Below are 25,725 nucleotides of genomic sequence, written 5' to 3'. Positions count from 1 at the left end.
GGTGTTTTTCTAGCCAAACGCAAGGCATTGTTTGTCAATCATAAGCAGCAGTGAAGGCATTGACTCTGGCTGAGAGAAACACCCTAGGCTAGAAGTGCCGTTTTTCAGTGGCAACCCACCAGCAGCGAACTGAGTTTTTTCTGTTGGGTGGTAGAGGGGGGAGAGGATTTCAGCTGATGGACGTGGGCCCTGAGACTCCAGTGTCTTGTTGTTTGTCAGAAAGAGAATTGCTACCCTGGGGGCTGTCCCAGGAAGACAGTGAATGTGAGATTACAAGGTCAGTCAAGCCTCTCCAGCGGATTAAAGAGACGCTGTGGGGCGGGAAGAACTGTCTGATGTGCTCATCCCTTAGCCTTCCTTTGGGAATGTCTTTTTGGTTCTGTTCTACCCAGGAGACCTCTTCGGAGAATGGCCGGACTTCTGACAGTTGATGGCTCAGATTGCCTTGCAGTTTCAACTGGGCAAGGAGCCTCCAGTCCCTTTGCTTGATGCAAATGAACTACGTGAATGCTAGTTTCATGGAGGCACCTTCATGGATACACTTCTTTAGATTCTGACAAGTTTCTTGTTCTCTTGTAAAGCCTCCTCCTCCCACCCCCTCCCCAGTGTTAGTGGCGGGATTTTGTTTTCTTATTGGTTTCTTTGACTGGCCTGGATACCCCAAAACGTGTGTCCGTGGCTACATTTCGAAGTAACCTGGAAAAGAGTCTGTGTAAGTTCAATGGCATAACAGCCTGTGTGAAGCAGAGAGTTAATGCAGAAATAACTCCAGTTAACTGGGTCAAAGTATAATTTGAAAAATTAAGGGCAGTTTGGCTCTTTGCAAGTATAAGAGTCGGCGTGTTTGCTGAGCAATGCTTGCTTAGGTTTATTGCTGCAGTCCCCAAAAATGTCTTGAACCACCTCCCTCCCCTCCTCAAAAGAAAAAGTTAAAGGGGTAAAGAGAAATTGAACGGGGAGGAATCCTGGGGAAGGAATTCTTCTCAGTTTATGTTTCTGCACAGAATACAAAGACAGGGCTTCAGATCTTGTAAATCAAAAGTGAATATTTATAAAGCGATTCATTTTCTGATGTTCTCCATCACAGCCTGGGAGGCCACACAGATGACAGGAACGCCAAAAGAGATTAATTGCTCTCTCGTCACCAACTTTTCTATTTGCTCATAACATTAGTTGGGACCCAAGAAAAGCAAAAAATTCTGAGAGCCGTTTTCTTGCCAGCTTGAGTTATGAAGCAATGCTACTGTTCACCGAGTTGCGCCCCCCCTCACATTGTACAAGAAAAATAACCCTGTTGGTTCTTGCATGGGGCGACCCAAAAACGGTGGTTTCAGAACTACCCCCTGAGATCCATACATGATTGTGATAAATTGGATTTCAGCGGTAAGAAAATCTTTCTCATTTGAAGGCTTGGGGCATAAGCTTATTAAAGTAGGCTCAGAAAGATCTTCGCTGCGGTGGGCAGCTGCATTAAACTGTTCATGGAAATGATTTGCTTCAGAGGACAGAGATGTTCTGAGTGATTGAAGCTGGACCACAAGTTCATAGAAGGAAACAAGACATCAGAATTGAGGCCTTTGGGAGGGTAGGAACATGTCCATGATCAATTCTTCTTCAGTTACGTAGCCATAATTTTAAGCAATGGCTTTCTAATTACCCAGATAAGTTCATAGCATTTGAAGTATCTGCATCATGGCCCAAAGACCGTTGCGTTTTCCAGAATGATCATGCTACCAGCTCTTTATACTCAATACTTAAGTTGGCTCCTTAGAAAAGATCAATGCGCTTAGTTCCCATCTGGGGTTAATCCTGGATTGAAATGTGGGGTTTTTTTTTTGAACATTTAAATATATTCAGATAATCCATTGGAAGGGTTTTGCAAACTCTAACGTCTGTGGAAATGACCTGTTACTGGATCTGAGCTCTAGCAAATGTTCTGTGTTCTAAGGCTCAAAAGGCTTAAGAATTTCCACCCCTCTGACTAGAAATGCAAGTCTCCTACTTTTAAGAATTGTAGTTGCTCTGATGAGCTTCGGCAAGGTGGCTCAAGGTAAACACATTACCTATTTAAATTGGCCTAATTTCCTTTAAAGATGGCTCATGATAAAGTTCCATTTCACAATGGACTTCATATGAGAGCATTATGTCTGAATTTTTAAGCTGTTTAATTGCATCCATTTGCTAATTACATCTGTCTTTTCTGACATAAGTAGCCAAACTGAAGGTCTTTATAGATCTCATGGAAGACACAAGAGAAGCATTAATTAACTTATGCCTCATCCCTGAAGGATTAATAATAGCAGTGGTCTTGAAGCTAAGATGAGTTAACTTTCATTTCAGAAATGGTTTGGGTCCCTTGCCTATTATTTTTATCTTGGTTGCCAAAGGAGCCGTTTTGCAAACCCATTTCCCTTTTCTCCCAAAGAAAATTTCTTGAGAAATCATCTCTGATTCTGTTAGAAGGATAATTTCAAAATTTATTTTTCTTTTCCTATTACTTGACTGTAAGGATTTTTCGCCTTAGCATCGGACAGGAATGCATGTTCATCCGCTTGAATTTCCCCCCACAATCTTTGCAAGACAGGAGAGGCAAGTTCTCTTTCTTAAGCAGGAAAATAATGCTTACACTTCGGTAAATTCTCCAGCATTTCCCCCCTGTAACACATTAAAAGCTTAAACATTAGTGATCTCCACCAGTTTGAGAGGATCTAAGTCTTTTTTCTGCTTTCTTCCCAGGTGCTTGAACACACCGGGGCCTGACAGTTTTGAGAGGCCTCTTGCAATGACCAACATGAGAAAAAAGTGGAAAGTGGGGGGCACGAAGTACATCTTTTCCTTGTTGCTGTTCTTTCTTTTCCTAGAAGGAAGCAAAACAGAGCAAGTAAAACGTGAGTGTCTTCTGTTTAAAAAACAAGATGCTTTCTTGTAATCTCTTTGAAAATATGGTTATAATCTGTAGGGATTGCGATTTAGCCCTTATGTGGCCATACCTTTATTTTGTTACTGGTTTCTGAGGGAGTTTGAACAACGAGAGCTTTGAACCAAGCCGACTCAATTTGGGGCTGTTTTTCTGATTATCATATAGTTTTCATCTCATAGAACACATGACACATTAGCCTATTTTCCTTTTCCTGTTCTAAACTGTACAAATCTCATTCCATTTTACGTAACTCTAGAAATATCTGACAGATGAGCTGGATTTTTTCCCAAATTTCAGACTCTTCAGCAAAGGTTTTCAGTTTATGAAAAAGAATAACAGAGAAAAGAAAAAAAAAAAAGTAAAGCAGGCCCTGCCTATTCCCTTATGCCGAAAAATGAAGAAGGAAAAAACCCTTAACATGAACTGGATTCAGATGAAAAATCCTTTGAGGAAATTGAGATTCCAGGGACCGTGAGCAAATTGGATGCCGTTTATTGAAAGAACGTCCCCGAAAACCCAGGGAATACTTCTAGAAAGTCAGCGATCTGCGTGATGGGCTAACACATTGGAGAGAGCGGATTGGCAGGAAGTGGGGGATAATTAACCCTCCTTGCCTCCACAGTTGGGAGATTTATGTTTAACCATTGGCATCCCTGCTCTTGTTACCAGCTTTATGCTGAATGTACGAGCCTCACCTTCTTTGGACCACTTACCGCCCTCTCTGCGGTGGACCCTGGCTCTAAGCGTGAAGGAAAAGCCCTAGCTCTGGTTCCCCTTTTGGGCTGCATTAACAGAAACACAAAATGGAGCTGGTCCAAGAGGAGCAATCTCTGCTCCGCTGAATTTATTCATGAGAAGGAACCGTGAAAATCTTCTTGGTAGGAGCTGAAGCAGCATCTGAAGCCCATCACTTAAACATTTAGCTCCTTTATCAGAGGAAGTTTCATAGATCAGGCATGATGCTTGCTGACAGAGAGGATGGTGCCAGATCTATTCTATCACTGCATGTGCTTCTGCCTCACTATGATTTTCATGGTAATCTCAGTCTTCTTCCCGAGGGAAGTGGTGCTTTTGATTAGGTTTCTGAGCATGAGTGGCCTGTTGTGGTGACCTAGCATGATGGGGACACAAGAAGTTTAGCAGGGCACAGTACCAGCAAGGAAACTTGGATTGGCCTCTCTCCTGTTTTCCTCCAATGACCTTCTCCTTCCAGAAAGCCCTCCTCTAAGTGGACGTGATGGAAAAGTTGTCCATCCATTCTCAGCTCCGCTTATAACCCAGCTAGGCCTAAAATACTTGCTCTCTTAGGAAGAAACTTCCCTTATGACCTGCTAGTGATGGTTTCATAGGGGAAGCTTGCAACTCTTAGAAGACCATCTCTTTTGGGAGGTCTTCCATAGGTATGAAGAATTGAGGAATACTGTCCATGCAACTTGGAGCTTAATGGACAAACCGAGGAAACATAGGACTTAAAAAATATTAATAGGCCCCCAGACTTTCACTTTATAACATTTACTGCTGCCTATAAATTTGTCCCAAGCCTTTTGGATATTTAGTTGGTGTTAAAAGGATTATATATAGATGGCCTAGGGCATCAGTTCTGTTCTAGTGTTTCAGGTTTACTGGCAGATGATGAGGCTAAGGTTATTCCCTCCATCAGCCCCTCAGCATCATTCTGTGTGACCCGTGACCACACCCACTGTCTCGAGGACATATGCAAAGTTATCTCCACTAAAGTAGGGAAATCTCAAAGCATATGCCCTCTGTATGTTGCCTTGATATGCACAGATACACACACACACACACACACACACACACACACACACACACACACGGCATGCATGGAGATTTATATTGAAGCTCCAACAATGAGAAGGCAGAAGCAGTGGAAACATCAGTCCATTGTACATAAACCATCTATGTACTGCTCTATCAGGCTACTATTGAAAACATTGCCTATTACAAATTTGATGACTCTAGGCAGTGCTTAATTACTTATTTTGAAATTTCCTAAATTTTTAAAAACTAATAATACTCAGCACAAAACAATCTGAAAGCACCTGAGCTTTACAAAGAATGTTGTGTCCCTCAGCTACGAACCAGGCACAGCCATTACTAATAGTTTGCTATGTGTTTTTCCAAACTCTTTCTCTGTGTCATAAAAACCTACGTAAGTGTGTTTTATTTTCTTTTATGCACATGGGCTATTGTATGTATTTTTCTGTAACCTTTCTTCAGAAGTGTGTGTAGGACATCCTTTCATGTCCATGCACTGCAATCTAACAGTACTATATTCTTTTTTAATGGTTTATTTTTTTTAATTTTTTTTTAATTTTTGAGAGAGAGAGAGAGATAGAGACAGCATGAACAGGGGAGGGTCAGAGAGAGAGAGGGAGACACAGAATCTGAAGACAGACTCCAGGCTCTGAGCTAGCTGCCAGCACAGAACCTGATGCTGGGTTGGAACCCACCAACCGCGATATCATGACCTGAGCCGAAGCCAGGCGCTCAACCGACTGAGCCACGCAGGCGCCCCAGTGCTGCATTCTTTCTAATGCTTGCATAGTTTCCAGTTGTGTAAGTGTGCCATGGTTTACTTAACCAGTCACTAGTTGGAGATATTTAGATTGTGTCCAGTTTTTGCTATTACAACTAAGGTGTTAACGAACACCTCCAGGCATGTAGGCAAGTATTTGTGGGGAATCCTTTGGTCCAAGAGGATGTTTGGTTTTAATCTTGGTAAGCACAGTCAAATTTTCCTTCTAAGAATTTATATCAGATTATACTCCCACCATCCGTGTAAGAGAGTCCTTATCTAATTCTTTTACTACAAGTATATTACTCTTTGTAACTTGGAGCCAATTTAATAGGGGAAATCATACTTCAGTTTTGCTGTGACATTTTCTTATTCCTGGAGTATTTTTGCAATTATTTTTTAAAATTCTTTAATGTGTATTTTTGAGAGTGAGACAGAAGGCAAGCAGGGGAGGGACAGAGAGAGAGGGAGGCACAGAATCCAAGTAGGCTCCAGGCTCTAAACTGTCAGCACAGAGCCCGACTCAGGGCTCGAACCCATGAGCCGTGAGATCATGACCTGAGTCGAAGTTGGATACTTAACTGACTGAGCCATCCAGGTGCCCATCTTTGCAATTATTTTTAATCTAATTTTATTTCTGGAGTGCATTGCCTATTTTGCAATTAGATTGCTTGTCTTAGTGGTCTGTCAAAGCATACGTATTAACATTTTGTTATTGCAAATCTTGTTCTTGACCTTTTGTGTTTAAAATATTATTTTCCCCTTTTGACATTTGCTTTAAACTTTAAGTTGGATCTTCCCATATGGAAGTTTTAAATTTTTGTGTAGTCAGATCTGCTATTTATTTCCTTTATGGCTTCTGAATTTCTTCTTGTTTCTCAGGAGACCCTTACCACTCATTTTATTATATTTTCTTCTGCTGCTTCCATAATTTGGGGTTTTACCCATAGTTCTCTATTTCATCCAAAATTTATATTCATGTATAGTGTGCAGTGGGGAACTAATTTTTCTTACCTGTGGGTGGTAGGTTCATAACTTATTTTTGCTCATCTTTGTGCTTCTGTTTATTATTCTGGAATTTCCACAACTGGCATGTATTACTTTAAAATTTTTTAAATGTTTATTTATTTTTGAGAGACAGAGCATGAGCAGGGGAGGGGCAGAGAGAGAGAGAGAGGAAGACACAGAATTTGAAGCAGGATTCAGGCTCTGAGCTATCAGCACAGAACCTGACATGGGGCTTGAACCCATACACTGTGAGATCATGACCGAGGCCCGAAGTTAGTTGCTTAACTGACTTAGTCACCCATGTACCCTTAGTATTACTTTTAAAACAGGGATAAAAATTTGAGGAAACTCCAGGAAATGCATAAGTGTAAGGGTAATAAATAAACCCTCATGTCTCTTCTTGCTGCCTGATGCCGTTTTACACAGGGAAGCCAAGGTATTTTGATCCTCCGTGGGTTGATTTCAATGTAAGTTTATAGGTCAATGCAGATTTTGTGTAGCTTGTTTGCCTTCCTGTCTTGGAAATCAGGGTGTTGGGGGAGAGGGCGTGCCATGATGGCCAAAGATGCTCACTCAATTGGTGTAGAATCTGAAAAAGACTGCAGAAAATGCCTCATTTGCAGAAAGCTGTTTTCACAAAGAAAGTTAGGGGTGGATGCTGTATCTTGCTAGTAGCTGATTAGCCATGGTTATGTTCCTCTCACAGGAGACAGGATGGGCTCAGGAACCCAGGAAATACTGATGGGGCGTTGCAGTGGAGGAAGGAGCCATTTGTGGCTTCTATAAAGGGTGTTACTTTCCAGAATCAGCAATATTTGAGGACTTTAGCTGGGGAAGAAAGTCTGTCCGTAAGTCCATTATGCTCTATGGTTAAAGTTGTCCTCAAAGGGGCCAGGAAGCTCTTTTGAAGTTCAAAGGAGTGTTACACTCTGTGCATAATATTCATGCAAATATGGGACAAATGAGCTCAAAAGTTTGCCTCTTTTGGCAGTTCTAAGGTAATGAACTATTGATCAAAGTGAGGTGGAATAATTGAGTTGTTAAGAATATTCAATTATGTATTTCAAAAGGACCTGTCTGTGCCAAGTCTGGCAAAGATTCTGGGGAGAGAGATTGCTCATGTATTTCATGGAATTCGTTCCTGCTCTCTAAGGTGAGTTAGCTGGATCTTCTCATTCATTATTTCTCTTCAGGAGAAAAGCTTCCCACATTCATATTTTGCTAAAGATGGGCCTCCTGTGGAGACTTCCCAGAGCTTCTCTGTTGTGAAAACCAACCAGAGACACTTGCATTTTCTTCTTCCAGATTCTCGGTTGGACATTTGAGGTGATCATTTGACAGTAGAAAGAAGCAAGCCAAAGAGTAGACCTATTCGCATCTTCGAAGCTTTTGTAGTGAAAGTAGACAAAAGAGAGAATACTTTACATTTATATACTTCAGTGCTTTTCAAAGTACATTCTTAACTTGTTTGTGTTGGGGGTGCCAGTGGGGTTGTGTGTGGAGGCTCTGGTATTGGCTTAGATCCAAACCCCTACTCAGTGACTTGCCTTCTATACCTTGGGAATGTGACTTAACTTCCTCGGTCGTACTTTCCTTATTACTTACAAGTAGGGGAAATACTAGCATGATGACCATCAGCATAATCACTTGAAAAATAAAGGAGATCGTGTACACTGAGTGCCCTGCGACAGTGACTGGTGCTGTTAGGCTTGAATGAGCAGTGGGTCTGAGAGTAACTCTTGCAAGCCACATGATATTATCCCCTTAATTTTTCAATAAGAAACTTGGAACCCAGTGAGGTCAAGTCCAAGCCAGGACCGGAACTAAAACCCAGGTCTTCAAATTCCGTGTTCTGCACACTACCCCCTAGTTTGCCTCTGGCCATTTTCTGGGGAAGCCAGTTCATTATCTTGAATAGAAGCCCAGTCCTTTGCACATAGCAGCCACTTAACACATAAGAGATGGTCCAAGGGAATGAATACAGAACTTTGTAACCAGAATTCCTAAGAGAGGCAGTTTACTATTTGGGAGTTAAAAGGGACTAGTACTAACATTATTCAGGAACCTAAATAAGCTAAGCCAAAGGAAATTTGTGAGGAAGTTTAAAAATATGTGCCTTTATGTCCATGCTTCTGAGATTTCCCTGACTTCTCAGTAGGATTGGAATGTCCTCAGAGTCCAGTCGAAAGAGGACTGTGCTTTAAATCAGGAGACCTGGTTTCTGGTCAGTTCTTTCGCTTGCTGTGTGGTATTGGTTGAGTCATTCATGTTCTCTGAACTAAGGATTCTTGACTTGTAAACTGAGGATTCTTGCTTTCTGGGCGGCAGGATAGGCAATGAAGAGGTGGGACAAGGCAAAACCGGGCTCTGGCTTTAGGTGCTTGGAGCACACCTGGAGTTTTATCATTGTCACAGGGTCATTGCAAAGTCGTTTAAGATTTATAGCATGCCTGCTTCTAAAATGGTTAGATGCAGGTTATTTATGAAAGAATAGTTGCAAAGCTAACATTTTTAAAGATGAAATAAAATGAGCCCCTTTGAAGAATGTAGGAAGAGTAGATGTTTTTAACACCTGGTTTGGTACATTAAAGTATGCACACTCCAAATTTGGCTTGTGCTTCCGAAAAGATAAAAAGAGGGGTTTGGGGGCTTTTGGCAAGAGAAGAATTACAGTTTCATCTACAGTGATTATTCCCACCTCCCACCCACTCAGGGAGTATTGATAATGGGATGTTTGAATAAAGCACATTTGGATAGTACAAGGATTCCATCTGTAACCTTGGTTTAAGAGAAGAAAGAAGAATGGCCTTCCTTTATTGACTCTCTGAAAAGGAAGAGGGCAAGTAGTAAATTATAACTCAATAAAGGTCTTTCTGTAAGTGCTAAGGCTGTGTGGTCCAGACACTTTAACTTTGGATGATCTAGACATACATAGACTAAATTGTCAATTACAAGGCACCCTAAGCAAGCTTTATATTAACGTGATTTTTTTCTGATTTTAAAATAGATGCTCAAAAAATGTTAAGTCACCTCTGAAAAGTAAGAAGAAAATAAAATAGATTGTCATTGTTAAGATTCATTACTTTTTTTAATGTTTATTTATTTTAGAGAGACAGAGAGAGACAGAGTATGAGCCGGGGAGGGGGAGACAGAGAGGGAGACACAGAATCTGAAACAGGCTCCAGGCTCTGAGCTCTTAGCACAGAGCCTGACATGGGGCTTGAACCCATGAACTGTGAGATCACGACTGGAGTCGACGTCAGACACTTAACCAACTGAGTCATCCAGGCACCTCTCATTGTTAAACATTCAGAAGACACATAAAAATAAACAAAACAAAAATCACTGGTAATCTCAATGTGTAAGGAAAACCATAGCTAACTGGTATGTATACTTAGTCTTTTTTTTCTATGCTCAGCTATATGTATGTATTTTCATACATACATATTATTTTACAAAACAAAACCCTGCCTTGGAACCAGTTTGGTTTATTATGTCACTTCACATCTGATTCTCTAAATTGCACCTGTAATGGTGCTATATCCCATTCGTTTGAAGTGAAAGCTGGCAGATTGAGGTGTCTATCAGTGGCAGGACATGCAAAGTCGATTCTGTTGTGACAAATTCAAGAGCACACATCTTGAATTCATGACCAAATAGAAAGCAAACCTCCTTTAACAGACACTTGTGCCACTGAGGTGCTGATGGGAAGAACAAACAAGAGCTTTGAGTTTTACCCAAAGTCCTGTGCCAGATGACATGTAAGAGATGATTTTCACCAGAAAAATATTCAGGTCAGGTTTCACCAGGCCAAGCAGCCTTCCTGTAGAAGGATCTCCATGTGGCCTTATAGTGTGGACTAATGAGAATACCATCAACTCCCAGTTATCCATGCTAATGGGAGCCTAAAAGAGAACAAGAAATCAAGATTTCATGGAACATCCCCACTTCTTATCATAGCCAATGGTGTAGTCTTGCTAACGATCAAACCTCTTTGAAATATGGGATCTTTTCTTCTCATTGTGCTTGCCCACCTGCTAGCAGAAAATTGAAATGCCACAGGCCGATAGTGGGAGAACCGTTATAGGCACAGGCTGCTCAATGTATATGCATTTTAATTAATTTTGGGAAAATGATCTAACAAGTAGGAATAACGTAACTAACCCCAGATACACAGGGATCGCTTGTATATCTAGGATGGGGAATTTGGATTCTTCCTGGCTTTCCTTTTTCACTGACCTCCATAACCTGGAAATGAATTCTTAAAGCCCTAAGGAAATCTCACAGAGACTTCAATCCCAGAAACCCAATTGCCGGAGAAATAGGAGACTTTTTTTTCCCCTGTAGCTACTGTATCTTGTCTTATCCTTTCCGCATTCTGTTTCAAGTCTGATAAATGAAAGACATATTTCTGCCTTTATTTTTTCAACCTTATTACAGTGTAGAGTAGCCTTTAACAAAACAATTAAAAAGGAATCTGTTTACTTGATTTGCCTGCTCTTATAATGAATAGCAAAGATTCATGTCTCTTTGAAGGCGGACTGTATGTGTTATAATAAAATAAATATTATTGGAATACTTGCATGATGATGTGTCTAGAATAATAGCTGTTATCAAAAACAGTTCCTAAGAATGTTTTCTTGCTTTTAGATCGGCATTGAAGTTATGACCTTTTGACCTAGTCCTGGGTGCTAGACAGCAATGGTTGGGCAAAACATCAATGGCATAGTGGCACATCTCTGTTGTTTACTTTTATCATTGTTTCTATGAACAGGGGCCCCCAAACTAGCAGGGATTAAGGCCAGCTGAACCATCTGAAAAAATAGCTGTGATGTTGCAGGTTTAAAGGTCCACCTCAAATGTTAGCTGCGATTTCTTTGGGACTAAGTTCTCGCAGATACCCTTAGTGGGAAGTCATGTATTCCCCAGCTGGTATCTCTCAGCTACTGGCAAGTGATAAGCTTACTTTACTTGCCTGTATCTTCTAGAAGTTTGCGAGTCATCATTGTTTTAATAAAATCAGCTCACATGTGCCTCTTGTCCAAGATGATCTACTGGGACTTTAGGTGTGGTCACTTATGCTGCACAACTCGCTGATTCTCTCCTGGGGAATGCCAAAAATTTTGGGAAAGTTCAGACTTACAAACATGTGCTGAAATTGACTTTTATCATCGTTTCCTAAGATTGATAACTGTTCATCATACTCCTTGAGAAATCAGCTGTAATGGTGCCAGACACTCAATCCTAGATGCCCATGGTAAAACAGGTCTTGGAGATTACAGTATTTACTTTTGTTCTGTGCTTGAAACAAATCAGTGCTGGTAAATGCAGAAGCTTTGTTCAGGAACTTCAGTGGCATTACTGCTCAACTCCTGTCTGCCTCCAATTTCTGAATTTGCTACTTCACGTCTTTGTTCGTTTCTATCTGGGGCATAATTGGCCAAATCCTATATTGCTCAAATAATAGGAACAATGACCCTGATGAAACACTATTATGCTTGCAGTTAGGATCAGGTTTCAATCAGAAGTTAGTGTTTGAGAAAGATATTTTCATCAAGAAGCATAGTTTGCAGGACACTGGTACCATCATATGGAATAAATGCCATGTGAGTATTATGAGGTTTAAAGAGAATGAAAAAGAATTTTCAGCTGGGCTAATCTATCTTCCCAACTAGATTTGAAACCCTTTGGCAGGATAGGTACTATTTTTTTTTGCCTTATAAACACATTTTACAAATTATTTAGGTATAATTAGCATACGATGTTATATTTGTTTCTAGTGTACAACATACTGATTCAGCAACCACTGTGGAAAACAGTATAGAGATTCCTCAAAAAATTAAAGATAGAATTACCACATGGTCCTGTAATTCCACTACTGGGTATTTATCCAAAGAAAATGAAAACACTAATTCAAAAAAAATATGCATCTCTATGTTTATCATAGCATTATTTACATACACACACGCACAAACACAGGAATATTACTCAGCCATAAAAAAGAATAAGATCTTGCCATTTGCAACAACATGAATGAACCTAGAGGATATTATGCTAAGTGAAACAAGGCAGACAGAGAAAGTAAATAACATGTGATTTCACTTATATGTTGAATCTAAAAGACAAAACAAGCATGGGTACTATATTATACATTGTGCCTTTTGCACTGTGATAGATGCAAAAAATGCATAATAAAGTCTGCTATCTGTACCAGTTTATACAGTCGATTTTGTTATGACTTGACTTTACTGTGGACAACATCTGATTCTTTAAAAGGTGATCAAAGCTGTTTCAAAGGTTTAGTGGGAGGGTAATTTGAGAAAGTGTTTGGTAAGAATGTGTGGAAGCCCTTTATTTTCCAATTTCTAAGAGTGGGTGACCTGTACCTTACAACCATGTACCTGGAAAGGCAGAACCCTATTGTGGTTACAGTCCTTAGGTCTGAAGCCAGACTAATTAGGTTTCAGTCCCAGCTCCATATCGTGATGAATCAAGTCAACTTGGATAAATGACCAAATCTCCCTGTGCCTCGGATTCCTTATCTGTAAAATGGGACTAATAATGGAACCTACCTCCTTGGGCTGTTGTGGGAATTTAGTGAATTTGTATATGTAAAACCCTTAGAACAGAGCCTGGCTTTTATAGGAAAAGTGCTCAACAAATATTAGCTCAACAAATGTTGTTTTTGTTATTACTGTCATCAGTACATTCTCATCTGGCTCTACCATTCAGGACCAGGTTCCCTCGCTGCTTTTTACACTTACCAGCTTCCTCTTAGACTTTGAGCCACACTTAGAGCGGGGAAATTCAGATCATTCAGATTTCACACTTTGTCCAACAACGTTCTTCAGAGACAATTTGGGGGTAAATGGAGTCTTGATTGAAACAGGTTATTTTGGTAGATCTCTGGATTTCACGAATATGGCGAGCTCCGATGTATTGAAAGGATCCACTTAATAATACTGTCTGTGAAATAATGTACCTTAAAGATATTTCATAAATGAGATGACAGCTTGCTTAATAGCGATATGTAAAGAATACCCTCCTTGTGGGGTAAGTATATACTGTTCCTTTGGAAACAGACTTTCCTGCAAGTTAAAACCTTTTTATAATTTGACAGTGAGTTTTAAAAATATGTAAATACACTTGAAACCCACACTTTGATAGCTTGTCTTTTTTTTTTTTGGTGCTTAGTCTCTCAAGGGTCTTTATCTTTTATTTATCCCATTTTTTTCCAACTAGTAGGGAGCAAATCACCTGACCAATCAGACCACATTGCTAGTGGATGGTGAAAATTCATTCAATTTCATATTTGAAGTAGGTAGCTTTTTAAAAAAATATTTAACATTTATTTATTTTTGAGGGACAGAGAGAGATAGAGCACGAGTGAGGGAGGGGTAGAGAAAGAGGAGACATAGAATTTGAAGCAGGCTCCAGGCTCTGAGCTATCTGTCAGCACAGAGTCCAATGTGGGGCTCGAACCATGAACTGTGAGATCATGACCTGAGCCAAAGTCAGGTATTTAACTGACTGAGCCACCCAGGCACCCCTGAAATAGGTAGATTTTAATGTCAACCTCTGAAGGAGCTAATTCGAACAAGTGAAATAATCCAGAATCAAATGCATCAGACACAAGGTTCCATATGTGCAGTATGGATTTAAATCAACAAAGTAACTTCTAGCTTCCCTCCGTTTACATGTTAGCGGCTGCAGACCAGTACAAGTAGAACTATTTATGCTGGACTAATAATTCCCCTTAAATAGCCCCCTTTTTGCTGCATTATTTTCTTTGGGCACTTGTGGGGAAGAGCACTGGGTGTTAAATGGAAACCAACTTGGTAATAAACTATTAATAAAAAAATAAAAAATAAATAAAATAAAATTTATTTATTATATTTGAGAGAGAGGGAGAGAGACAGAGCACATGAGCAGGGGAGGAGCAGAGAGAGATGGGGACAGAGAGAATCCCAAGCAGGCTCCACACTGTCTGAGCCTGATGTGGGGCTCAAACCTATGATCTGTGAGAGTGACCAGAGCTGAAACCAAGAGTCAGATGCTTAACCGACTGAGCCACCTAGGCGACTCAATGGATTTGCTTCTAAGTGTATACACAGATTCTCTGTGAAGTGTCTAGAAAAGTTGTATAAGTGAGAGGCAAATCAGATATTGGAGAGCAAGACTATAAATTTATTGTAGAGAAACAGTCACCTCTCACCCACATATGGAAGGTAGCAAATGGTGCCTTATTTGGATGTTTGTTTTGGGAAATTCATGATCATTTGTTATTGGTTAAAGATGCTGGGATTGTTAAAATATTTAAAGGATTTCCTACTCCATTCTAGAATATTGTAGATTGACTCATTAATTTGTGTCTATAGCAAGAAAATTTTATATTTAAGACTTGGCTAAAAAACACAAGTTTTGCCTAAAAAGTAATTTTGATTTTCTGGGTTCTTTCAGTTAATAAACAGTTTTGAACACCTACTCTTAGTCCAGAAATGTAGATTAATATAGCAATGATAACAATAGTAATATCACAACAGGGGAAATAAAAATACTTAATAGGTTTTTTATAAAATTTTTTTATGTTTATTTATTATTGAGACAGAAACAGAGCATGAATGGGGGAGGGTCAGAGAGAGAGGGAGACACAGAATCCGAAGCAGGCTCCAGGCTCTGAGCTGTCAGCACAGAGCCCAACGCGGAGCTTGAACCCACAAACCGTGAGATCATGACCTGAGCTGAAGTCGGCCACTTAACTGAGCCACCCAGGCGCCTCTAAAAGTACTTATTAAAAGTGAATACATATTCAGCCTTCCGGAGAAGCACTGGGTGTTATATGGAAACCAGTTTGACAATAAACTATTGTAAAAAAAAAATAAAGGGATAGCATAAGCCAGAAAAAAAAAAAAGAAAATTTTTGTTCTGCTTTTCACTACCAAGTTGGCAGTTTTGTTTTATTTTTTTTTTAATTTTTAATGTTTATTTTTGAGAGAGAGAGACAGAGACAGAGCATTAGCAGGGGAGGGGGGGAGGCGCATAGAATCAGTAGCTGGGTCCAGGCTATGTGCTGTCAGAGCCTGACACAGGGCTCGAACAGTGAGATCATGATCTGAGTTGAAGTTGGACGCTCAACTGATTGAGCCACCCAGGTGCCCCCAAATTTTTTATTTTAATTCCAGTATAATTAACATACAGTGTTATATTAGTTTCAGGTGTGCAATATAGTGATTCAGCAATTCTGTACATTAGTGCTCATCATGATAAGTGAACTCTTTAATCCCATCACATATTTCAGCCATCCCCCACCCCATCCTCTCTGGTAAGAATGTGTTTCTTGGTTTGACTCTTTTTTCCCCTTTGCTCATTTGTTTTGTTTCTTAAATTCCACATATAAGTGAAATTATAAAGTATTTGTCTTTCTCTGACTGACTTCGCTTAGCATTATAATCTCTAGTTCCATCTATGTCATTGCAAATAGCAAAATTTCATTCTTTTTAATGGCTAAATAATATTCTGTTATATATATTGTAAATTGATATATAATATATATTTTATATGTGTGTGTATAGGTATGATCTTGTGGTTGTGAGATTGACCCCATGTCAGGCTCCACACTGGGTGTTGAGCCTGCTTGGGGTTCTGTCTCTCTCCCTCTGCCCCCTCCCCCACACATCCTCTCTCTCTCTCTCTCTCTCTCTCTCTCTCTCTCTCTCTCTCTCTCAAAATAAACAAGTAAACATTAAAAAGAACACAAGAAACACTGAGCTTTGGTGAGGATGTGAAGTAAAAGAAGCCCTCATATGTTATGTGTTGTTGGCGGGAACGCAAACTGGTGCAGCTACTGTGGAAAACAATATGGAGGTTCATTAAAAGGTTAAAAATGAAATTACCCTATGATTCAGTAATTACACTACTGGGTGGCTACTCCCAAAATACAAAAACAGTAATTCAAAGGGATACATGCACCCATATGTTTATTTCAAAATTATTTACAATAGCCAAATTATGGAAGGAGCCCAAATGTCCAAATTGGCAAAGTTTTAAACAATTTAATTATCCAGTATTGTGCATTCTCACCTTCTGCTAATGGGAAAGTAAATTAGTTTAATGTTTCTGGATGGCAGTTAAACAGTACAGGTCAAGAATTTGAATGCATTCAAAACTTTAGACCCAATAAATCGACTTCTAAAAATTTATATTAAGAAAAATAACCAATGTTCTATACAAAAGTTTATATACTAAGAATTTGTTTTAAAAGAAGAAAAGGAAACAGCTTAATCCCCCCCAAATAGGGTATTGGTTAATAAATTGTGGTTCAGCTGTGTTGATGTAGAATCTAGTTACCAAGCATGAAGTAGAAGGGAAATATTTAATCGTCCCAAAATATTCATGATATGTTAATTTTAGAATAGTTTACAAAAATTTAGAATAGAATAGAATGCTGTTAATTTTGTGATAAAACCTTTATGCACACAATGCAATGAAAAAAACTGGAATGAGCTTCTGGTGTCTGATCTGACATATAAAGAGCTTAGAAGTTGTCACTCCCGTTGTCACAGAAAAAAGCTGAAGGAATGACTCCTCTTAAACCAATTAGAAAATTGTGGTCACAGGGCAGGCTGCCCTATGGTTTTTACTCTGAAATCTGGAAAGCCTGGTGAATGTATTCACCACTGCTGGACCCTGCTAGGAGCAAGGGTAATTAACTAATTGCTGGAGATCAAGATTGTACTACCTTGAGAGAAAACTTCTTTTTGTCAATTTCACCCCCAGGAGCCTCATCAGGTTCTGAGGGTGAAGAATGCAGAAAAAAAAGTCCTTGAACTGAGGGTTGGGGGGGAAGGGGGAGGGGGGAAGACAGGTGGTGGTGATGGTGGAGGGCACTTGAGGGGAAGAGCACTGGGTGTTGTATGGAAAACAATTTGACAATAAAATATTATGGAAAGAAAAAAAAAAGAAAGAAAAAAAAGTCCTTGATGCTGCAGGCACAGTAGGGAAAAAGTAACCATTCTGAAAGAAGCCCAAAGTCTTTGGGCTTATTAACTCCTTAATTAAGGCCTGCCCTCAAGGGAAATGATTTTACCGGAGCCTAACTGATCTGCATTTTATCAGAGCCTAACCAACTGGGTAGAAGGAAAATACTTAACTCCACTAGCCTTCTTGTCTTATCTACACTGGTAGGGGAGGGCAATCTAACTAGCAGTTTTGAAGGTCACATCTCAGAGACACGGGCTCACTAAAAGTAAAAGTCTGGGAACTAATAATATATTTATAGAATGCTTCTCCCTTCCACCCGTGCCATAATTTACCACCACATCAATAGAGGCCCTTGTATAATAACAGGAGATTATATATAGCTGAAAGAACTGCCCACCTCAAACATTATTTAAGAAAGAGTATCTGGGGAGGCCCAAGACAACAGAAGGGAAATAGAGCAAATTTCACCTCTGACATCCCAGCAATAATACAGTGTGAAAATAACCTAATTCCTACCTAGATTAACATAAAACCGCATGCTGAAGGTGTATCAACCTTAGTTTCTTTTGTCCAATACATCATGTCTGACTATCACAAAAAAGTAAAAGGAGTGCTAAAAGGCAAAACAAAAATAAAACCAAAAACCAGCCAAAGTCTAAAGACACCAATCAAGCATTGGAACCAGACTTTGTTATAGAAGAGATTTTGGAATTATCAGACTGGCAATTTAGAGTAACTATGAGTAATATGCTTTGGACTCTAATGGTGAATGTGCTAATATATAAAAATATAAGGGAAATGTAAACAAAGAGATGGAAACTCTTAAGAAAGAATGCAAAGGAAATGTGAGAAATCAGAAACACTGTAAGAAATGAAGAATGCCTTTGATGGGCTCATCAGTAGACTGGACATGAGGGAGGACAAAATCAGTGAGCTAAAGATATTCCAATAGAAACTTACCAAACCAAAAAAAAAAAAAAAAAGGAAAAAAATGAAGAAAAATATAACATAATATCCAAGAACTGAGAAAAAAATTACAAAAAGCTTAACATACGTGTAACAGGACTACCAGAAGGAGAGGAAAGGAATGAACAAAAAAAAATATTTGAAGTAATAATGGCTGAGAATTTTCCAAAATTAATGACAGACACTATAACACAGATCCAGGAAACTCAGAGAAGACAAAGCAAGAAAAATATGAAAAGACCTACACCTAGGCATATCATATTCAAACTGCAGGAAATCAAAAACAAAGAGAACGTCTTGAAAGTGTCTGGAGGAAAAATACATTACCTGTAGCAAAACAAAGACAAGAATTACATCCAATTTCTCTCCAGAAACATGCAAGGAAGAAAGTTAAATAAATTATTGAAAGAAATCCCCACCAACCTAGAACCTAGATTTCTGTGTCCAACAAAATTATCCTTCAAAAGTGAAAGAGAAGTAAATTTTCTCAAGCAAAAATTGAAGGAATTTGTCACCTGCCTAAATGTTAAGAGAACTTTTTCAGAAAGAAGGAAAATGATATAGGCCAGAAACTGGGATCTCCATAAAGAGAGGAGGAACATTAGAGAAGAAATAAATGAAGGTAAAAGAAAATTTTTTCTTTTTCACATTCTGAATTGTCTAAGAAAAAATTGTTCAAAATATTAATAGCAACAATGTATTGAATGATTATGGCTTATGAAAAAGTAAAATGAATAACAGCAATCTTACAAAGGATGGGAGAGAGGAAAAGAGTACTTTGCTATAAGGTACATGCACTAACTGAGAAGTTGTATAGTGTTTTATGGATTTAGATTAGTTGTAAATATGTATTGAAAATCCTAGCACTACCACCAGAATTTTGTTAAAAAGAAGTATAATTGATATGCTAAGAGAAGGGAGAAAATGGAAGAATAAGAAATGCCCAATTAAAGCTAGAGAAGGCAAAAAAAAAATAGTGGAACACATACACCAAAGAGAAAATCAAGGTCAATGAACAGAAAATAATTACAAATATAGTCAGTCTGAATCCAGCTATGTCAATAATCACTTTAAATGTGAGTGGTCTATACAAATCAGTTAAAAGAGAGTAACAGAGTAGATTAAAAAAATGACCCAGTTATATTTTGTCTACAAGAAACCCACTTTAAATATAAAGGTACATGTAGATTAAAAGTACAGGGGTGGTGAAGGCTATAGCATGCTGACACTAATCCAAAGACAGCGGGAGTAGTTATATTAATTTCAGACAAAGCAGACATTTGCAGGGCATCAAAATATGTGAGGCAAAAGCTGTTAGAGCTCCAAGGAGAAACAGACAAATCTACTATGATAGTTGGAGACTTCTACAACTCTATTAATAATTAAAATTTCCAGAAGACAGAAAATCAGTAAGGATATAATTGAACTGAACAGCACCGTCAATCAACCAGATCTAATTAAGTTCTACAGAATATTTCACCCAACAGTAGAATACAGATTTTCCTCAAGCTCATGTGGACCATCCACCATTCATGGGTCATAAAACACACTTTACCAAATTATAAATAATAGACATTATACAATGTATTCTTTTATACCACACTGGAATTAAGCTAGAACTCAATAATAGAATGATAACTGTAAAGTCCCCAACTATTTAGAGATTAAATAATACAGCTTAAAATAGCACATGGGTCAAAGAAATTTCAAAAGAAATTTAAAAATATTTTGAATTTTATGAAAATAAAAATAGAACTTAATCAGAATTCACAGGATGCAGCAAATGCAGTGCTTAGAGGAAATTTATAGCATAGAATTAATATATTAGAAAAAGGAAAGATCTAATGTCAACAATCTGAACTTCACCTTAGGAACCTAGAAAAATTGGGATCAAATTTGAAGTCAATAGAAGGAAATAAATTAAAAAAAATAAAACAAATCAATGAAAATGAAACCAGAGAAAAATCAATGAAACCAAAACTGGTTGTTAGAAGACATTCTTATAATAAACATCTAGCCAGGTTAATTAAGAAAAAAAAGAGAGAAGACATAAATTACTAATACCAGAAATGAAAGAAAGGACATCACCACTATTAATCCATGGGCATCAAAAGGATAATAAAGGATTATAATGAACAACTGTGCCCACAGATTTGATAACTTAGAAACTATGAATGAAAACCTTGGAAGATAAATTTAACAAAACTCATGCAAGAAGAAGTAGTCTGAATAGCTTATATCTATTAAATACATGGAATAAACAATTCATAACCTCCCAAAGCAGAAAGCACTAGGCCCAGATGATGAATTGGTGAACTTGATGAAACATTTAAGAAAAAATAATGCTAATACTCTGCAGTGTGTCTTAGAAGATAGAAGCAGAAGGAACACCATCTTACTCATTCTATGAGGCCAATATTACTCTAATACCAAAACCAGGAAGAGATGTTACAAGAAAGGAAAATCACAGGTCAATATCTCTTATGTAAAAATTCTTAACAAAATATTAGCAAATGCATGCTAACAGTGTAGGAAAAATGCACAATTTATGGAATGTATTTCAGGAATGCAAGGCTCTTTCAGCATTCAAAAATCAACTAATGTAGGGGCACCTGGTTGACTCATTTGGTTAAGCAACCAGCTTCAGCTCTGCTCATGATCTCACAGTTCGTGGGTTCGAGCCACGCACTGGGCTCTGTGCTGACAACTCAGACCCTGGAGCCTGCTTCAGATTGTGTCTCCCTCTCTCTCTGCCTCTCCCCAGCTCGCACTCTGTCTCTTTCAAAAATAAAATGAAAAATGCTAAAAAAATTTTACAAAACATTTTTAAAAATCAACTAATGTAATCTATTACATCAATAGGCTAAAGAAGATAAACCACATGATTATATCAATAGATGCATACAAAGCATTTGATAAAATCCAATGCTATCCAGCAAAGCAGGAATAGAGGAGAATTTCAACTTTATAAAGAACATCTACCAAAAAATCTGTAGTTAACATCACACTCAATGGAGAGAAACTAGGTGCCTTTCCCCTAAGATCAGGAACAAGGCAATGATGTCTTCTCTCATCACTGCAATTCAACATTGTACTTGAAATCATAGCTAATGCAACAAGACAGGAAATGGAAACAGCATATAAAGGGGTAAAAGGAAGAAATAAAGCTACTTTTGTTCACAGATGACATAATTATCTATGCAAAAAGTCCTAAGAAGTCAATAAAAAAATGCACTTAGACTTAATAAGCAATTATAGCAAAGTCGAAGGATATAAGGTTAATATTAAAAAGTCAATTTATTAACTCTCAGCAGCAAACAACTGGAATTTGTAATTAAAAACACAATGCCATTTACATTAGCACCAAAAAAGTCAAAATATTTAAGTATAAATCTAAGAAAATGTGTACAAGATCTCTGTGAGGAAAACTACAAAATTCTCAGGGAAGAAATCAAATAAATGGAAATATATTCCATGTTAATGGATAGGAAGACCCACTATTGTCAAGATACCAGTTCTTCCAAACTTGCTCTATAGATTCAATATAATACCAATCAAAATCCCAGCAGTTTACTTTTTGGAAATAAACAAAGTGATTCTAAAGTTCCATGAAGAGGCAAAAGACCCAGAATTTCCAGCACAACGTTGAAAAACAACAAAGTTGGAGGACTGACATTACCCAACTTCAAGACATGCTATAGAGCTACATTAATCAAGACAGTGTGGTGTTATTGAAAGAAGAGACAAATAGATCAATGGAACATAATATAGAGCACTGGAATAGGCCCACACAAATATAGTGATATCTGACAAAAGGAATAATGACATTCTATTGGAAAAAGGATAATCTTTTCAACAAATGGTGCCAGAATCACAAGACATCCACATAAAAAAGGAAAGAAAAGAAAAGAAAAAGAATGTAGACACCGACCTTAAACCTTTCACAAAAATAGCTTGAAATGGATCAAGGTCTAAATATAAAATACAAAAGTATAAAATTTCTAAAAGATAACAGAGGAGAAAATCTAGGTGCCCTTGGATTTGGTAGTGAGCTTTTAGATATAGCATCAAAAACATGCTCCATGAAAGAAAAAAATTGATAAATTGGATTTAATTATAAGTAAGATTCTGCTCTGCAAAGACACTGTTGAGTAAGTGAAAAGACAAGCCACAGACTGAGGGAAGTATTTGCAAAAACACTTATCTGATAGAGGACTTGTGTCCAAAATATGCAAAGAACTATTAAATCTCTGTCTCTTTGTCTCTGTCTCTGTCTCGCTCTCTCTTTCTCTCACACACACACACATACTGAAAAGAAAAAAAATGACCAACCAATTAAAAGGCCAAGGAGCTAAACAGACACTTCACCCAAAAAGATACACACATGGCAAATAAGTATATGAAAAGATACTCCACATCATATGGCGTTAGGGAGTTACAAACTAAATCAATAAATTAGACATTGCCACACACCTATTAGAATGGTTATTACCTGAAATACGGAGCACACCAAATACTCATGAGGCTGTGGAGCAACAGGAACTCTCATTCATTGCTGGTGGGAATGCAAAATGGTACAGTCATTTTGGAAGATAGTTTGGAAGTTTCCTACCAAGCTAAACATCTTCTTACTCTGTGATCCAGCAACCATACTCTCAGGCATTATCCAGATGAGCTGAAAACATGTCCACACAAAACCTGCTCACAAGTGTGTATAGCACTTTTATTCATAATGTTCAATGATCGAAAGTAACCAAGAATTGATAAATAAGCTGTACATCCATACAATGGAATATTATTTACGACAAAATAAGTGACCTGTCAAGCAATGAGAAAACATGGAGGAACCTTAAATTAATATTTCTAAGTGAAAGGAGCAAGTTTAAAAAGACTTCACACCTTATGATTCCGACTGTATGATATCTTGAAAAGACAACTATAAAGACAGTAAAAAGATCAATGGTTTTCAGGAGTTGTTGAGGGATAGAGGAGGGCGGAGATTAACAGGCAGAATTCAGGGGCTATTTTGGGCTCTGAAACTATTCTGTGTGATACTATAAAGTTGGGTATATATCATTATACATTTGCCATAACCCATACAACTACGTAAAACAAAGTGCATGCTCTGGTAAACCATGTGCTTTAGTTGATCTATCATTATTGGTTCATTAATTGTAACATGTACTACACTTAATGTAAGACGTCAATAACGGGAAGCTGGGATGAGGTCAAGAGAGGATATATGGGAGCTCTCTGTACTCTGTTCAGTTTTTTTGTAAACCTAAAATTGCTTCAAAAAATAAAGTTTATTGATTAAAAAACAAAAGAAAAAAAATGAGAGTGACATTACAGAATTGTAAAAGTGGTTAACTTCTGGTAGCAGAATTCTACATGATTTTTCATTCCTCTCTTTCTTTTTATTGTTTTATTTAGGTATAATTTACATGCAACAAAATTCACCCTTTTTCTAGGGTAAAATTTTGTGAGTTTCAACAAAAACATTCTGCCTTGGAGTCACCATCAGAATCAAGATGAAAGATGGCTCGATCACCCAACAGATTTACTCTGTGCCCCTTTGTAGTTAAAATTCTTCCCCCCACCTCCTGTCCTTGGTAACTGGATCTCCTTTCTTTCCCTATCAGTTTGCCTTTTGTGGAATGAAAATAATTGGAATCATACCATATATGGACTTTAAATCGGGCTTTATTCATTTAGCATGATGCTTTTGAGATTCATCTATGTTTGTGTGCCTCAGATATTCATTTCTTTTTATTGGTGATTGATATTCCACTGTTTGGATGTTTACAAATTTATCAGTTAAAAGGACATGTGAGTTGTTTTTAGGTTTTGTTGACAATGAATAGACCCATTGTAAACATTTATGTACAGGTTTTTGTTTGAATATACATTTTTATTTCACCAAGGAAAGTGCCTAAGAGTGGGATTGTTGGGTTATATATATATAGTAAGTGTAGGTTGAACTTTATAAGAAACTGCCAAGTTGTTTTCCAGGGTGGCTATACTACTTTGCATTTCCGCCATCAAAGGATGAGGAGAGTTCCAGTTGCTTCACATCCTCACCAACACTTAGTATGGTTAGGTTTTTTGAGTTAGGTGAGTAGTTTCAATTTGCATTTCCCTGCTGATTGATTATGTGCTTGATATCTGTATCTCTTCTTTGGTAAAATGTTGGTTCAAATTGTATTCCTATTTTATTTTATTTTATTTTTTGAGATAGAGAAAGAGCGAGAGGGAGCACACGGAGGAGGGGGGGGGGAGAGAGAGAGAGAGAGAGAGAGAGAGAGAGAGAGAGAGAGAGAATATTAAGCAGCCTTCATGCTCAGCTTGAAGCCTAATGTGGGGCTCGATCTCATGACCATGAGATAATGACCTGAGCCAAAATCAAAAGTCAGACGCTTAACTGGCCCACCCACATGCCCCCAAATTGCATTCCAATTGTAAAACTTTGTTTAATTATTCTTAAATTCTGAGATTTCTTTATATGTAAGGCTTTTATGAGAAATATGATTTGCAAATAATTTCTCTCAGCCCATGGCTTTTCTTTTTATTCTCTTAACATTCTTTCAGAGGCAGAAGTGCTTAATTTTGATGAGGTCCTTTTTTAATAATATTTGTTTTATGGATTCTAGTTTTGGTGTCATATCTCAGAAATCTTTACCTAACTAAACCAGTATCACAAAGGTAGGCTTCAATGTTTTCTTCCAGAGTTTTAAAATATTAAAGTTTACATTAAAGTCTATCTGTGATCCATCTTGAATTAATTTTTGTATGTGGTCTAAGATATAGATTCATTTTATTTCATGTTTTGTATATGACTATCCAAATGTTCCAATAGCAGTTGTTGAAAAAAAATACTGTTTCTCCATTGAATGGTCTTTATACCTTTGTTGAAAATCAATGGACTATGTAAGTATGGGTCTATTTTTTGACTCCTCATTCTATTCTGTTGATGTATATGTCTAATCTTTTGCCAAAATCACATTGCCTTAAAAACTATAATTTTACATTGTCTTGAAATGACATCATATGTGTCCTCCCAAATCTTTGTCAAAATTGTTTTGGCTATTCTCCTTTAACTTTCCATACAAACTTTGGAATTAGATTACCAATTTTTACAAAATATCTTATACTGGGTTTCATTGAATCAATAAATCACTTTTTGGGGAATTGACATCTTCGCAATATTGTGACCTCCAATCTATAAACAAGGTATATTTCTTCATCTTTTAAGACTTCTTTGGTTTCTCTTATCGTCATTTTGTAGGTTTCTGAGTGCAGATCTGGCTCATATCCT

General features: G+C 37.8%; 1 protein-coding gene across 4 annotated transcripts in view; it reads left to right on the top strand.

Moving 5' to 3' along the window:
• Nucleotides 1–25,725, top strand: part of CHRDL1 (chordin like 1) — a 122,937-nt gene that overhangs the window by 872 nt on the left and 96,340 nt on the right. For all 4 annotated transcript variants that reach the window (XM_029930906.1, XM_029930908.1, XM_029930907.1 and 1 more), the window contains exon 2: nucleotides 2,737–2,888. In XM_029930906.1, coding sequence (XP_029786766.1) covers nucleotides 2,783–2,888 — 106 coding nt within the window. In that variant the 5' untranslated portion in view covers nucleotides 2,737–2,782. The remainder of the gene's footprint in view (nucleotides 1–2,736; nucleotides 2,889–25,725) is intronic.

The sequence above is a fragment of the Suricata suricatta genome, chromosome X, assembly GCF_006229205.1.
Source record: "Suricata suricatta isolate VVHF042 chromosome X, meerkat_22Aug2017_6uvM2_HiC, whole genome shotgun sequence".
Taxonomy (NCBI): Eukaryota; Metazoa; Chordata; class Mammalia; order Carnivora; family Herpestidae; genus Suricata; species Suricata suricatta.
Note: the sequence above shows the minus strand (reverse complement) of the source record. Positions and strands in the feature narration are given on the sequence as shown.